Source organism: Molothrus ater, chromosome 8, assembly GCF_012460135.2.
Source record: "Molothrus ater isolate BHLD 08-10-18 breed brown headed cowbird chromosome 8, BPBGC_Mater_1.1, whole genome shotgun sequence".
NCBI classification, from domain to species: domain Eukaryota; kingdom Metazoa; phylum Chordata; class Aves; order Passeriformes; family Icteridae; genus Molothrus; species Molothrus ater.
The window spans coordinates 21,156,211-21,169,091 of NC_050485.2; the positions used below are offsets into that span (position 1 = coordinate 21,156,211).

General features: G+C 38.1%; 1 protein-coding gene across 1 annotated transcript in view; it reads right to left on the reverse strand.

Annotated features, from left to right (window-relative positions):
* Nucleotides 1-2,497: 2,497 nt before the first annotated feature.
* LOC118688171 (adhesion G protein-coupled receptor A3) overlaps nucleotides 2,498-12,881 on the reverse strand; it is a 252,313-nt gene continuing 241,929 nt past the window's right edge. Inside the window, exons 18-19 of the mRNA XM_036385594.1 lie at nucleotides 10,171-10,266; nucleotides 2,498-7,036 (exon numbers count right to left, since the gene is read on the reverse strand). Of these exons, the coding sequence (XP_036241487.1) occupies nucleotides 5,815-7,036; nucleotides 10,171-10,266 (1,318 nt within the window). The 3' untranslated portion in view covers nucleotides 2,498-5,814. The remainder of the gene's footprint in view (nucleotides 7,037-10,170; nucleotides 10,267-12,881) is intronic.

Genomic DNA, 12,881 nt, shown 5'->3' on the forward strand with positions numbered 1-12,881 from the left:
TTCAACTTGATCCAGTGCTAGAAGCTCAGTCTCTGCTTGATTTCTTCCAGCCCAGCATTTGTCCCCCTCACAGAAACCAGTCAGTTCTCTCTTCTATTCCATCATGGTGCCTCTGAAGGGGAGGCAGACTGAAGCATTTGGCAGAGAAGATAACAACCAAGGCCCCCTGTTTTCAATCCTAATCCTAGTTGAGGGCAGCTGAAGTGAATCATTTATAGGGCTGGTCCTTTAGAGCCTGCAGGGCTTGCAGCAGCAGCACAAGATCAGTGAGTGTGGTCCCAGTTGGGGCATACACAAACTAAGAAGGGAGATATTTCACAGTAATATATTGTGATATTTTTAGTGGCTAAATTATCTGTACTAAACCACTTACTTTATAAAAACAACAAGAGATGCTCTCTTCTTATAATAGCCATAGTGCTCAAAGTTTTCAAATAATGGGCCTTGAAGACAGAACTATTACAAAATCACTGAAAGGTGTTATTGTGGACAGACCTCCTTTCATCAAGCCTCTTTGTTAAAAACATTGCAGCTGCTTTGGCTGAACTCTGTAAAATCATCCATCTGAGGGCAGTAATTGCTGAGGGCATAAATCAAGCTAAAAGCTTAACTTTCAGCTATGTTCTAATTAGTGGAGAACAAGGTCTTGCAATGGAAAGAATCAGGGAATAAGTGACTGTAACTGCTTCCAGCTCACTAACAAATGGGCTAACAAAAGTAGTGTGAGAATATGAATAATGTGTTTTATTGCTTTCTCTTCTCCCAGAAATTCCCATTAGTCCCAAAATAAACTCTTCCTGCTGCATTCCTCAGGTGTTATTGAGTACCTGGGAAACAAATCTAGGAACGAATGAAAACACTGACTGTGCTGGAGAATCTTGCCTGGCTGGCAGTGTGCTGCAGGTTAAGGCAAACAGCTGGAGCAGAGTGATGGGCTGATGGGAACAGTCACTCATTCTGTTGTTCAGACTGCAAGGCACTACACAATTCTAACAGATCAAAATGTAAAGAGACAGCAGTACCTATGGGGTATGCAGACACCATGTTTATAAAGAACCCCTTACCTCGGAGGCATGGCCAGCTGCACAGCTTCAAGGCAGGATATTTGTTGAGGTTGAATTGCTTCAGAATTTGCAAATTTCAGCCCTCCCTGCAGAGAGGTGAGCCCTCTTATACTGACCTGAATTCACTGATACTTGCTTGTTTGGCTCCCTAAAATCTCAGGTAATAGACTGGTTAGGTAAGGGAATAGGGATTCACTTGCACCTTCACAGACCCCCTAAAAGGGACCAAAAATCCATAGCTTATAGTTAAGGTAATTTGTAGAGTAAGTTTTCTTCTTAGCTATTCAATTGCTAATTAGAAAATAATTAACTGGGCACAGCAAAAAAAACCCTAACCAGCCAACCCAAAAGCTCGTTTCCTTGTGGAGTTAACTAAGCAAGTAAAAGCTGCCTAGAGCACCAAGATACTACTGAAATTGCTCAACTGAAGTCAGCCAGGCAGCCTTTAAACTCAGCCAATGAATTCTGATTGATCCAGCTGTGTTCTACAGCTTCTTTCTGAATTGGAAGATGCTGCTACAGGAACTTGAATTTATGTTCTGGCAAGGAAGCTGCTGAGCTGCCAATGTCTTCATCAGCCTGACCTTTCTTTTCATAGGCAGCAAAAACTCATTGGGAGTACAGGTGGTCTCCTTTTTCTTGTTTCCATGCAAAGAAGATCCTATGATAAAAAGGCTACTAGCCTGATTGGGATGACAACTTTCTTTTTCTCAAATAGTGAAATGTCAGATAATCTCTTCATTGTGAAAAGGCATAGAATTTACAGTGGAAGCTACCTCTGAATTTGTGGAGTTGAAATCAGCTTTGTAAGCCTTAACAGTGTCTGCACAAGAGCAATTTCAGATCTTCAGACATGATCTAGTTCCATGTCTTCACACATAACCAACCTGAAACATCTTTGTGACAGAGCATCCAGAGAGGTTTTCTCCAGCTTGGGCTTCTCTGTTTGTTAACTAGGTTGTGCTGTTTCACTCATTTCAGCTAATCAAGAATTTTTGGTCAGCTGCCTAATTTTGCCTAGGTTTGTTTGGATTTGGTAGCTATCTGTAGGCAGTAGACTTACTAGGCAGGTGCTTTAGAGAGATAGAGGGAGGAGGACTTAAAACTGCTTAAATCCACTTCTATTCCATTTTTCTGCCTTCATTGTTTAGTGTTCAAGTGGGGGCTGCCCAATGGCCTGTGTGGTCCATCAAAGGTGGCCTTGACTTTGTGTTAAGCTCACACTTTGCTTTGGTTCAGACAGGATGAATGCCTTACAGCCCCATGAAGCCCCTGTGGGGTGCTAACACCTGGATAGGGTGCTCACAGGGGAGCTGGCAGGCAGCTGTGTGGTGGAGGAGAGCAGCTGTTCATGGCCACTGCCGGCGACTGCTCAGTCCCATCAGCACAGACACAATCAGCGGATTCCTGGGAACAACACATATGACCAGACATAATGTGAAAAAATGTATGCTTTATTTTGACACCCAAATTCATTATATGAGGCTGGGTAGGAAGTTTTCTCATAAACAGCCTATGTGACTTCAAATTCGGTCATGAAAACTGGAATTTCTATATGCAGAGAACAACACCACAGCAAGAGCATATTTTTATTCTGGTAGCAGCTATTCAGATTTCTGTTGATTGCATCATTCTCTGAAGGTTATCTTTTTTTTGGAAGAAATTCCTCTTGATTAATCTCAGACAGAAAGTGAACAGTAAAATCTGTTCAACCATTTTATTATCATCAATGAATCACCAAAACTAAAACTGATTTTTAAATGTGTTACGTGTGTCCGTGAGGAATTTACTAGGACAATATATCTCATACTCTGGTTATTTCACCGACTTTATTTTTATAGGGAAGAAAATCAGGTAAAGTAGTAATGGTTCACTGACTGTAATTGACCAAAACCCCACAATAAATCAAAACCAGACTTCCAAAGCATTAAAATTATGTCATTTATCTTAAGGAAAAAAAAAAAGTCAAAAGCATAAAAAGCATTTGGTCAAATTTGATGTTACAAAACATTTTTATATTTATTTAATATCATGTCTCCTACTCTGTAGATATATTGTATATTTTCTGAAAAAATAATATGCAAACAGATTATTGCATAACACATCTCTTCCAAATTAACCCAGAAATATTCACTAAATTAATTTTTAACACAATAAGAAAAGTGTTTTAATATTTTACTTTTGAATTCCAGAGATATTCTGTGGAAAGCAGCACCTATTTACTTTTTTGTACGCCATTATGAGGATGGAATTGGCCTCTCAGACAAAATAACAGAGGTGATTATAACACAAGCTGAATAAAGGAGCTTACTGAGTGGATTCTTGCAGAGTGAGTATTTCATCTTGGCTCTGTGTGTGTGTGTGATATTTTGCATAATGGTCTACAGACTTCCTACAATTTTACTGTTACAGAATATACATATACAGAGTGCTGAGACACAGAGAAGTGGATTTCACATTATGTCTATGCTTATTTAGGGTCACTGTCTATGTGGAATGAGTAAAAGTAATATTAAAAGAAAACAATTATGAAACAGAAAATATTTCAGTATGCAAACAAAGAAAAATACTGTATTTTAGTTTAGAGACAGTTCAAGCATATACAGCATATACATAATAAAGCTCAGTGTTTTGTCTTTTTTTTTTGTATTAGCTAAAGAAGCAGACGTGAAATCGTTGAATATTGGCTTAAAACTTGACAACCACCTAGTGCATTCTTCTTGCTCACCTTTTAAAAATACACAATCTGAGATGGATACATTGCACTGCTGGAGTTTACAATATATATTTCAAATTTACAAAAATACAGAAAAACAAGATTTCTTGCACTCAGATACTGAGCATTAACCCTTTGAGTACTAATTCCCACCTGCAACACTGCAGAACACATTCATCTGACTTACATGTTTTTATAACATTCTAACAATTATAATTGTCATTTATGTACACTATTAGGAAATTTATTCCTACATATTAAAAAAAAAAGAAGGTAGAGTCTAATAAATTGCTTATAACAGAAAAATATGGAGCTTAAATATAGTGAAGATTTCTGCCACATATACACAGAGAATCGCTGACTGATGGTCTCTCAATGGAATTTTCTATTTCCTCTCTGAAGCAATTACATAAGTCTGTGTGAAGACATCACAGCAAACTTTCTTGTGTGGCTGTACAGAATTGTGCTTTTTCTCTCATTTCTGGATCCAGTGTTCACTTTCCACTGTAGACATTTTTCTCACAGCTCTATGCTCCCATTCACTTTCTGAAATCTATTATTATTCTGCACCCTTCCTATTTGTAAAAAGCAGTTTTATTACATATAGGGATCATTCTGATGCAGTTCTGTACTGTGAGTTGATGCTTTGTGTCCAGATGTTCATGGAAATATGAAAAAAATCTTGCCAAGAGCCTTGTTAATAGAGAATGCTACTGACCCTGGAATGCCCTACAATTCAGCAGAAATCATGAACATAAAGAGCTTCTCTGAAGGTCAAATTTGCATTAAAGGATTAAGACAATCTGAAATTTGCTAGGGGAGGAAATGGGTTTTCAGAAAGCAAGTGGTAAAATTAATAGATGGATTCTAAGAAGGTGTTTTTAGAAAATTACTGAACTTCCTTTTTCTTGACGACTCTGGACTACACTGATCATGTAACTAAATAGACAGTATCATATATACAGTATCTCTGAACTAGAATAAGCTACTTTAAGAAAATAACTGTAGTCCTCAAAGAGTTAATGATAAAACTGCTCTACCTTAACAGATGTGGAAAGGTTACCGTGGAACAGCTTACAGGTTGTTTAAAAGGCATACTTTACAAAGAAGTGTAAAATCTGTTGAGACAATTGCTATTACACTGCACAGTGCCACATACAATGAGTAGTGCATGCTCTGTAAAGACATTAGAGTGGACCCTTATCAAAGCTATCATATAACCTTATACAAAGGATTGTGCCACTTAAACTAGTGCAGAGTGATTTTTTTTTCCTGTAGATTTATAATGCTCTAGATTAATATCAATAGGGTTTGTCACAGCCTTGTACCACACTTTTTTTGTTCTTTTTTTTAAACACATGTAACACTATAAAACAGCAAATGGTATATCCTGACATATGTCATGCAAAATACAACCAATACAGCACCAAAGATGTAACAGAGACATTACCTAGCACTTCTCTCCAACAAGAAAAAAGACAGAACAGAGACTGTACATTACATGACTTTACAGGCCATATGCTACAGAAGGTTTTTAGAGGCAGTATCACTTTTGTATATCTAAAAAGCTGCAATTTTATAAAATCCTGTTTATCATTTCTACCATAGCCACTTCTGATTAAAATTCATGGCACAGTAATAATATTTTTCTACAAAAATAAATAAGTAAAAGTTTAGGATGCTGATATGTTTATAAAAAGTGTCTGAAGTTACTACAGAAAGAAAGTGAAAACAATGAATGAAAATGATGTTTCTAAAGAAATGCCATTCTGTAAAACAAAAGGATATTGCCTCTCTTATTCAATTTTCTAGACTTCATTTTCTCATTACTTTCAGAATAATTTTATAACATTCTTTTAAAAATAATTTCACTTTAAAACTGTCACTATCCCTCTTTCTTTAACACTTACAAAGAAAATAAAAAGCTGTACAATTTACTGATGAGCTACGCAAACATATCACCATATTTATTTTGGAAAAAAACCAAAGATAACGATGGTTTAGGGCAAAAAACACATTATGATGGCCCGTGAACTACACAGTAGTTTCATTTTTCCAAGGGCCAGTTTTGATATTTCCCGTACTATCTGAGCTGTATATCATGGCTTCATGCATGTTTCCCTTGAGAATCCCGTTGTGATTTGTTGTGTTAAATGGCAATGACTGTGTCCGTGGGTGCATTTCAAAGTGAGCTGGGTGGTGCACAGTGTCACTGTCTGGCATTTTACCACAGCTGTATATGACAGTACTTGCGTCGCTGCTCTCGGGCTGGTTGACAGTGGGGTACGGGTCACTCTTGGAGCAGCAGGCCCGCCTGTGGCCCACCTGGCTCTCGTGTGTGCTGTGGGGACTGTCTGTGTGGGAGCTGTGGATGCTGCCGTCGATGCTCGAGGGGATGTGGTAGGCATACTCCCTTTCCCCTGCAGACCTGTGCCGACTGAAGTAACGTGGCTTAGTTCTGCTTTTCAGACATCTGTGAATGTGCATGTTGGGTCTGAAGGTTCCCTCATTGTGGACGTGAATGTGAGCGTCATCGTCAAGCAGCTGATCACAGTGCATTTTTGCACAGCACGGTGTCACGGGCGACAGGCAGTTAACGTGGTTCTGCACGGCTTGCAGGTTGGTGAGTTTGCAGTGGCTGGCTGCTGGGTGATTGAACACAGCTGACTTGTTGGGACATGGAGACTCCTGCAGACAAGGTGCGTGAACTTGGGTGTCACCATTGACGTTGACCTTTGGGCGCACATTGACTTGCACAGAGTAGGTGTTTCTTTTGGATGGGCAACAGGACCACCAGCAATGCCACACATCGTCTCGCTTTGCACAGTGATGGATCAGGATGAAAAGCCCCAAGGTCACACAGAAAGCTCCATAAAGACAGCTAAATATCATATCCAAGAAATGGCCTTGAGACACTGCAAGTGCTCCAAAGGTCCAAGTGGCAGTAAACAGGAACAAAGTGAATGCTGCGGCTCGAAGCTGAGCCTTAAATGAATGCTCATTTTCCAATAAGGAAGAAGAAATCATGGGGCAGGTTGCCTGGGGAACGGACACAGAGTCTGTAATGTGACCATGGCCCATGTCAGTGCTTGGCATTCTCTGCGGATCCTCTGTCTTTTCCTTCAGCTCATACTTGCGTTCGGGATGGCGCTTCAGCTGCACGTACGTGCAGAGAAAGTAAACACAGGTCACCAGCACAATGAATGCCACTGGCCCGTAAAAAGCACCGAGGCTGGGCTCCCAGGCCATCCAGCAGCTGAAAACAACAACAAGAGAGAGTCAAGAACATTTCAGAGCCCACATTAGATGTGATGGACAACTGACTGTTGTCTGACACAAAAGTATCTCAGAAGTTCAGCTTGTGGAGAGAGGGAGCCTATCTTTAATATTAATTAAACTGAGGCATCACTTTCTAATTTTTTAATAGAATAGAATATATGCTATAATTTACCGATTATTAAAACTGAAAATTTTCAAGAAATGTAGGTCAGTTTAGACTCCAGAATTGCAGTGAAGTGTAAGACCATTTATGTCAACCCTTTTTTCTACTATTAAAAATGTCAGCACTAATACTTTGATTAAAAAGCAAATGAGGCATAGTTTATGCACTCCATGTGAGCAATAGAAATGTACAGATTTCAGTGGTTTGTATCAATGAACATTGCTACAAATTCTTAAGCCTGAAGATTGCTCTTACAGAATTTTCTTCTTGTGAGAGAACAGCCTGAGTACCAAAAAGGATAAAAGGCTTCTTCCAGTTGAACTGTAACCACTTTCTGCAGTGAGCAGACCTCAAAGATATATGCCATTTCTGAATTCTGCACTGTTTCTAGAGTTCCTGGGAGTCCATCCATGTCAATTTGAATGTTCTCAGAAAAATTAGGGAAACTGATGATCTCTTTGTGATATGTTAGTAGCATAATATCATTGTAGCATAATCATGGTTTGCTAGCCTTTAAGTAATATAACCATAACTGTTTTAGAGCAGCTTAAAGTAGCTCACAGGCCAGCATGATTCTGAGAGGACTGTCTTAAGTATGAATGATCTGATCAAACAAACATGGGAGAAGAAAACACTAATGAAATCCTAGATGGAAACCGGCAGAACATGGGTTAGAGGGAGAAGGAATATTTGCCTCATTTTGACTCTTCCCTATGATCTGCTTTTAGCCATGGTTACAGACAGAGGTCTGAGCTGGCAGTATAGCCTAGTACAGCTGCTACTAGGTTCTTATATCCTAAATATTGCATAGATTTCTGGAAAGAGGAATTACTTTATCTCTTGGACTTGGGCACGAAGTAATGGGCTTAAACTGCAGCAAGAAAGATCTAAATTAGATTTTTTTTTAAAGTTTCTTAGCTGTTAGGACAATTAGGATAATACGCTGTTGGAATGAAATGTGGTCTATCCATTACGGGAGCATTTAAAGTACCTCAGATAAATAACTGTCAGGAATGGTTTGGATATAGCTAATTTCCCACTGGGTCAGAAAGACAGACCAGGTGATCTGTCATGATGATTCCAGCTCTCAAAGTGACACTGTGTGACACTTCATATTCATTTAGGCATGTGTGATTAGTTGCAGTTCCTCCAGTTCCAGTGAGAAAACTTCTGATATCAGATTCTTGTCAAGCCAGGAATTATCTACAAGTTACTATAAAAAGGGCAGAATGACTTTTTTCTCCCAGGCTGGGAACTTTTCAGCTAAATAGAGACAGTCCCACTGGACTTTACAGCAAAGTAAAGTCCTGCAGAATAATGACTTTGAATTTTTTAAATCTGAATCTTAAACAGAAACATACATACATGTATTAATGAACTTAGAAACACTCCAAAGAGTACACAATTTACTGTTAGACAGGCACAAGAAAAGATCCCCTGAAAAATATTTTGAAAACATAGGTAAATAACCACCTACATTTAATTGGGTAAGTAGAGAACACAAAGCTAGGTGAATACTTGAAATACATTTGAACCTGTGTATTTGATGCAAAGTGGAGAGCAGAATGCTCCCAAGTGGAACAGTCTCATAGGCTGCTGTTATTTCAAGTAGAATCTCATTGTGGATCACTTACAAAATCTATTTGGTAAAAAGAAGTTCAAGTTTGTGCATCTACATTTACTTTACTAATACCATAAAAAATGAATAAGGCATATAACTCACTATGCTGCCACTGAATTAGAAACTTTTTACTCAATCTTATAACCATTCCTCATCTGTCCCTTGTTTTCTATGCACACTGTGGCACCAGGTATTGATTTGCTACATTAACATGATTAAAGAAGTATAACCCCAGTAACTGTACCAAAATGAAAAATGTGTCATATTTATGAACATAAATAATAGAGCTTTATAATACACTGTAGATTATAAACTGGCTGTTTAATTGGATAAATTTGAATAAATATATAAAAATGTGTTGGGCCCTAGGCAGAGCATACAGTTAGCCATGGTATGCACTGATTTCTTATTGGAATTTAAATTTCAATTACCTATAAAAATGTCTTTAAGGAGCCAGATGCTCACTTACAACCCATTCTCCTTGGTTGCCACTTCTCATGCCCAGAACATAACCAGTTTCAAATGTGTTACAATAGATGCTCAAAGCAGTAACTAAGAGTGATGTCCTCTGGAGTATTAGTGCTGCCAGAGTACTAAAATATCCATTAGTGTGCCAGTCACTGCCATGCTGATCTGTTATACACACTGTATTTAACTTTGCAGTCAAATTCACTTTCTGCTATGCTTTGAAGACTATGTATGGATACCTCATGCTTCATGCCAAGAATTAGGAATTAATATCAATGTGATGCCTGGTGAGCTTGTGGAGGTCTGCTAAACACCTCCCTACACAAAAGGACATTAAGGGATTATGACAGGATTGCCAGACATTGTGACTGGAACACTTCCAAGTGGTGAAAATCCAAAATATTTGGGTTTTAATGGAGGGATGGGAGTGGAGGAAGTGGGGAAGGGATTTTTACTTGTCCTTTTCTTACATCATTATTTTTAAATTGCTTTGAGTTGCCAGAAGGATATCAAATCAAGGTAGATAATGAAATGAAAATATTTAAATAAATAATAGCTGCATTAGATATGATATTCATTAGGTATTTTTAATATCTTTCACTTATTCAGATGTAAATGAAGAATAATTCTGTAAATGAAAGGTGATTGTATTACCAGTAATGGAGTCAAATTGCTGGAGGTGAAGCAGCAAGCTCCAGATTAAGATGTTACTCTTTCACAGCTAATATTTAATAAAATTTTGTCACAGATATAATCCCAAATTGCATGCCTGTACCCTTTATGAAGTCAGGTACATTTATTTGGATAAGAAACAGAACTTGTTTTCCTTAAAGGTGTTATGATAGTGGTTTATACTTACTATGGTGCATTGCCTTCAATCCCATAATTATTGATATTGGTTGCTGCTGTAATCCCACATATAATGAACGGAACTCCACCACTAATCAGGTAAAATCTGTGGAGAGATAATAACTGATATTTTAATTTGCCTGACTTGTAGTTGAAAATACTTTTTAAATAATTGTACCTTCCTGAAGTATTTTGGGAATAAATATTGCTGAAATATTAAAAAAGTCCCTAAAACCAGAAAAACAAAGAATGAAGTACTGTCACAATAAGAACTGTACTCTATGTAACAAAGAGCAGAAATTTTAATATTTATATGGAGTCACTTTTCTCACTGAATTTGCCATCCTTCATGCCTATGTTTAAATTCAGCAAAATGAACCATCATCACATTTTCTATTTATATAACCAAAACACAGAATTGTGCCTGGAGCACAGCACTCCCAGTGCTGTGGTCTCTGAGGTGGAGAGCCCCAGCCCCCATTCCCGCAGCTGGAAGTGACCATGCTCTGCAGCAAAGGGAAGATGTTCCACTGCACCCAGGAGCTCAGCTGGTTCCTGAAATCCCGACTCATCTCCTGCCTTCACCAGTGCTCCTCCTCTGTCAGCAGGCAAAATGAGCTTCTTTTCAAGCCACTTCTTTGGTGAGGAAACTGTGTGCAGGGATACAGACACTTCCCACTCACTGCTGCTGTGTCCCTCAGGTCTAAGAGGAATCTGATAACCTGTGGGGCACATTCTGATCACAATCTAGCCATTAGTTTTATTTAAGGTACTACAAATAGTAGGAAATTTCACAGTCATTGCAAGGTAGGATTTTTACAGAAACAGAGCAATAGTAAGATTAAATAAATCAGCATTTAATGCAAGCCCAGAATTAGTGTTAGAATTTCTTAACCTCTTTTCCCACCTTCTTCTAAAGCAGAATTATGGGTCAGGCATCAGAAAATTTTATGTTAGTATTTACAGTCAATCTTTGTCCTAATGGTCTAAACTGTAAACAGACCACAGAAAATCATATTTTGCAGTCATCAGGAAGCCCTTCAGATTTTTTAAATTCAAAGTCACTGAGTAGGAGTCACTTGGCTTATTCTGAAGAGCTCAACAAATTCCAATGAACAAGCTGTCTTCCTACAAAATTCATTCATCCACTACAGTTTAATGATTGTAAATATCTTTTGACTTGAGCATGTTGAATAAGCTAGCTTAATAGCTTGTTATTATTTTTAACAAAGACATTTTCAATGGCATTTTTGAAATTCAGGAAATTACTAGGGTACAGCAATGAGGCATGGAAAAGCTAATCCTAATTTATCTAAGAAATAGTAAGGAGTAGAAAAAATAGGAATACAGAAAGAAGTACAGGAAACTGCACTTTGAACTCATTTGAAGTGATTACACCATAGAATTTACCTAAAATGAAACCTATAATTTCATTTTTTTGCAGTTCCACCACTTTTTACAGATTGGATACATACATATAAATCAATTCTTATCTAAAGTTTCAGACAAACCAGTATTTGGGTGTTAGATAATCTGCTTCACAGCTCACACTTCAGCAGGCTCCTGAACACAACAGTAGCAACAGATGTTCTGGAAGCACTTTAGCTACACAGTGCTGCAGAAATGTGGCAAAATCTGGCCAAATTCCTGTTGTGGCTCAGAGCTAAGAGCAAGAAAATACATTCTAGAAACAACATAAAGTGAAGTCAAATGTTTCAGTGTACCTGAGGTGCACTGTACTGATATCCAGCACATCACATTGCAAACACATCACCCCCCTGTCTCACTGGGAGGGGAAAAAAAAAGCAGCAAATAGAAATGACAGTGTATACAAAAGATTTTTCATTGGTGGGTTCAAGATTCTTGAAGGCTGAAGTGAAATAAAAGCTGTCGAATAGAAGAAAAGTCAGCAAGAGAGGAATAGGATTAAAATAGACCAAATAGAAAAGATAATCAAAGATACAGAAGTTAAATTAATTGTAAGAGCAGAAGTGCTCTTGTCCATTTGTGTGAGCTCGTGGATACCTTAAACAGTGAATAAAAAAGAAAAGACCATATTGCAAAGTCACCAAAGAAAAGACATTGATCAAAAGTTTCATATACATGTTAGTTGTGAGGAAGTATACTTGATATTTATAAATTTAGACCAGACTTTTCAAACATTACTTTTTATGCCATCATGAGATGTTATCAATTTCTTCTTCATGCAGATGGGATAAAGCAAATAATTCTAAAGAAAAAGTGCAGTAGAATTGATGGGGCATAAATAAAAAAGTGACAAAAATATAGATAAGCAATAGCTATTTTTCATACTTCTAGAAAACCTTTTATCTAAAAGAATCAAAGGATTTTTAACATTATTTAATTTAGCCTTACAGCCCCCTGTGAGGTCAATAAATAGTATTGTTCCTGTTGTACAGAGAGGAAACAAGGAGAGATTAGGTGTTCAAGGTCATGCAGGAAATGAGAGTCCTTAATTCCCATCCTATGTTTACACTCAAGGCACGTCTCTGTTACTGTACATGAAGGGACTGGGCAAGCCAGGGCATCTAGGATTCTGTCTCCAAGCCCAAGAAAGCCAGCTGCCCCTGTCTCAGTTCAGGCAGGAGCAAGATGGATATAATGTCATCTGAATGATCCCCTGCCCAGGGTGCTGCTGTCCCAGTACTCACTAAGCCAAAGCCTGACTTGTGCAGGACCTGTGTGTGCTCTTCCCTGTGC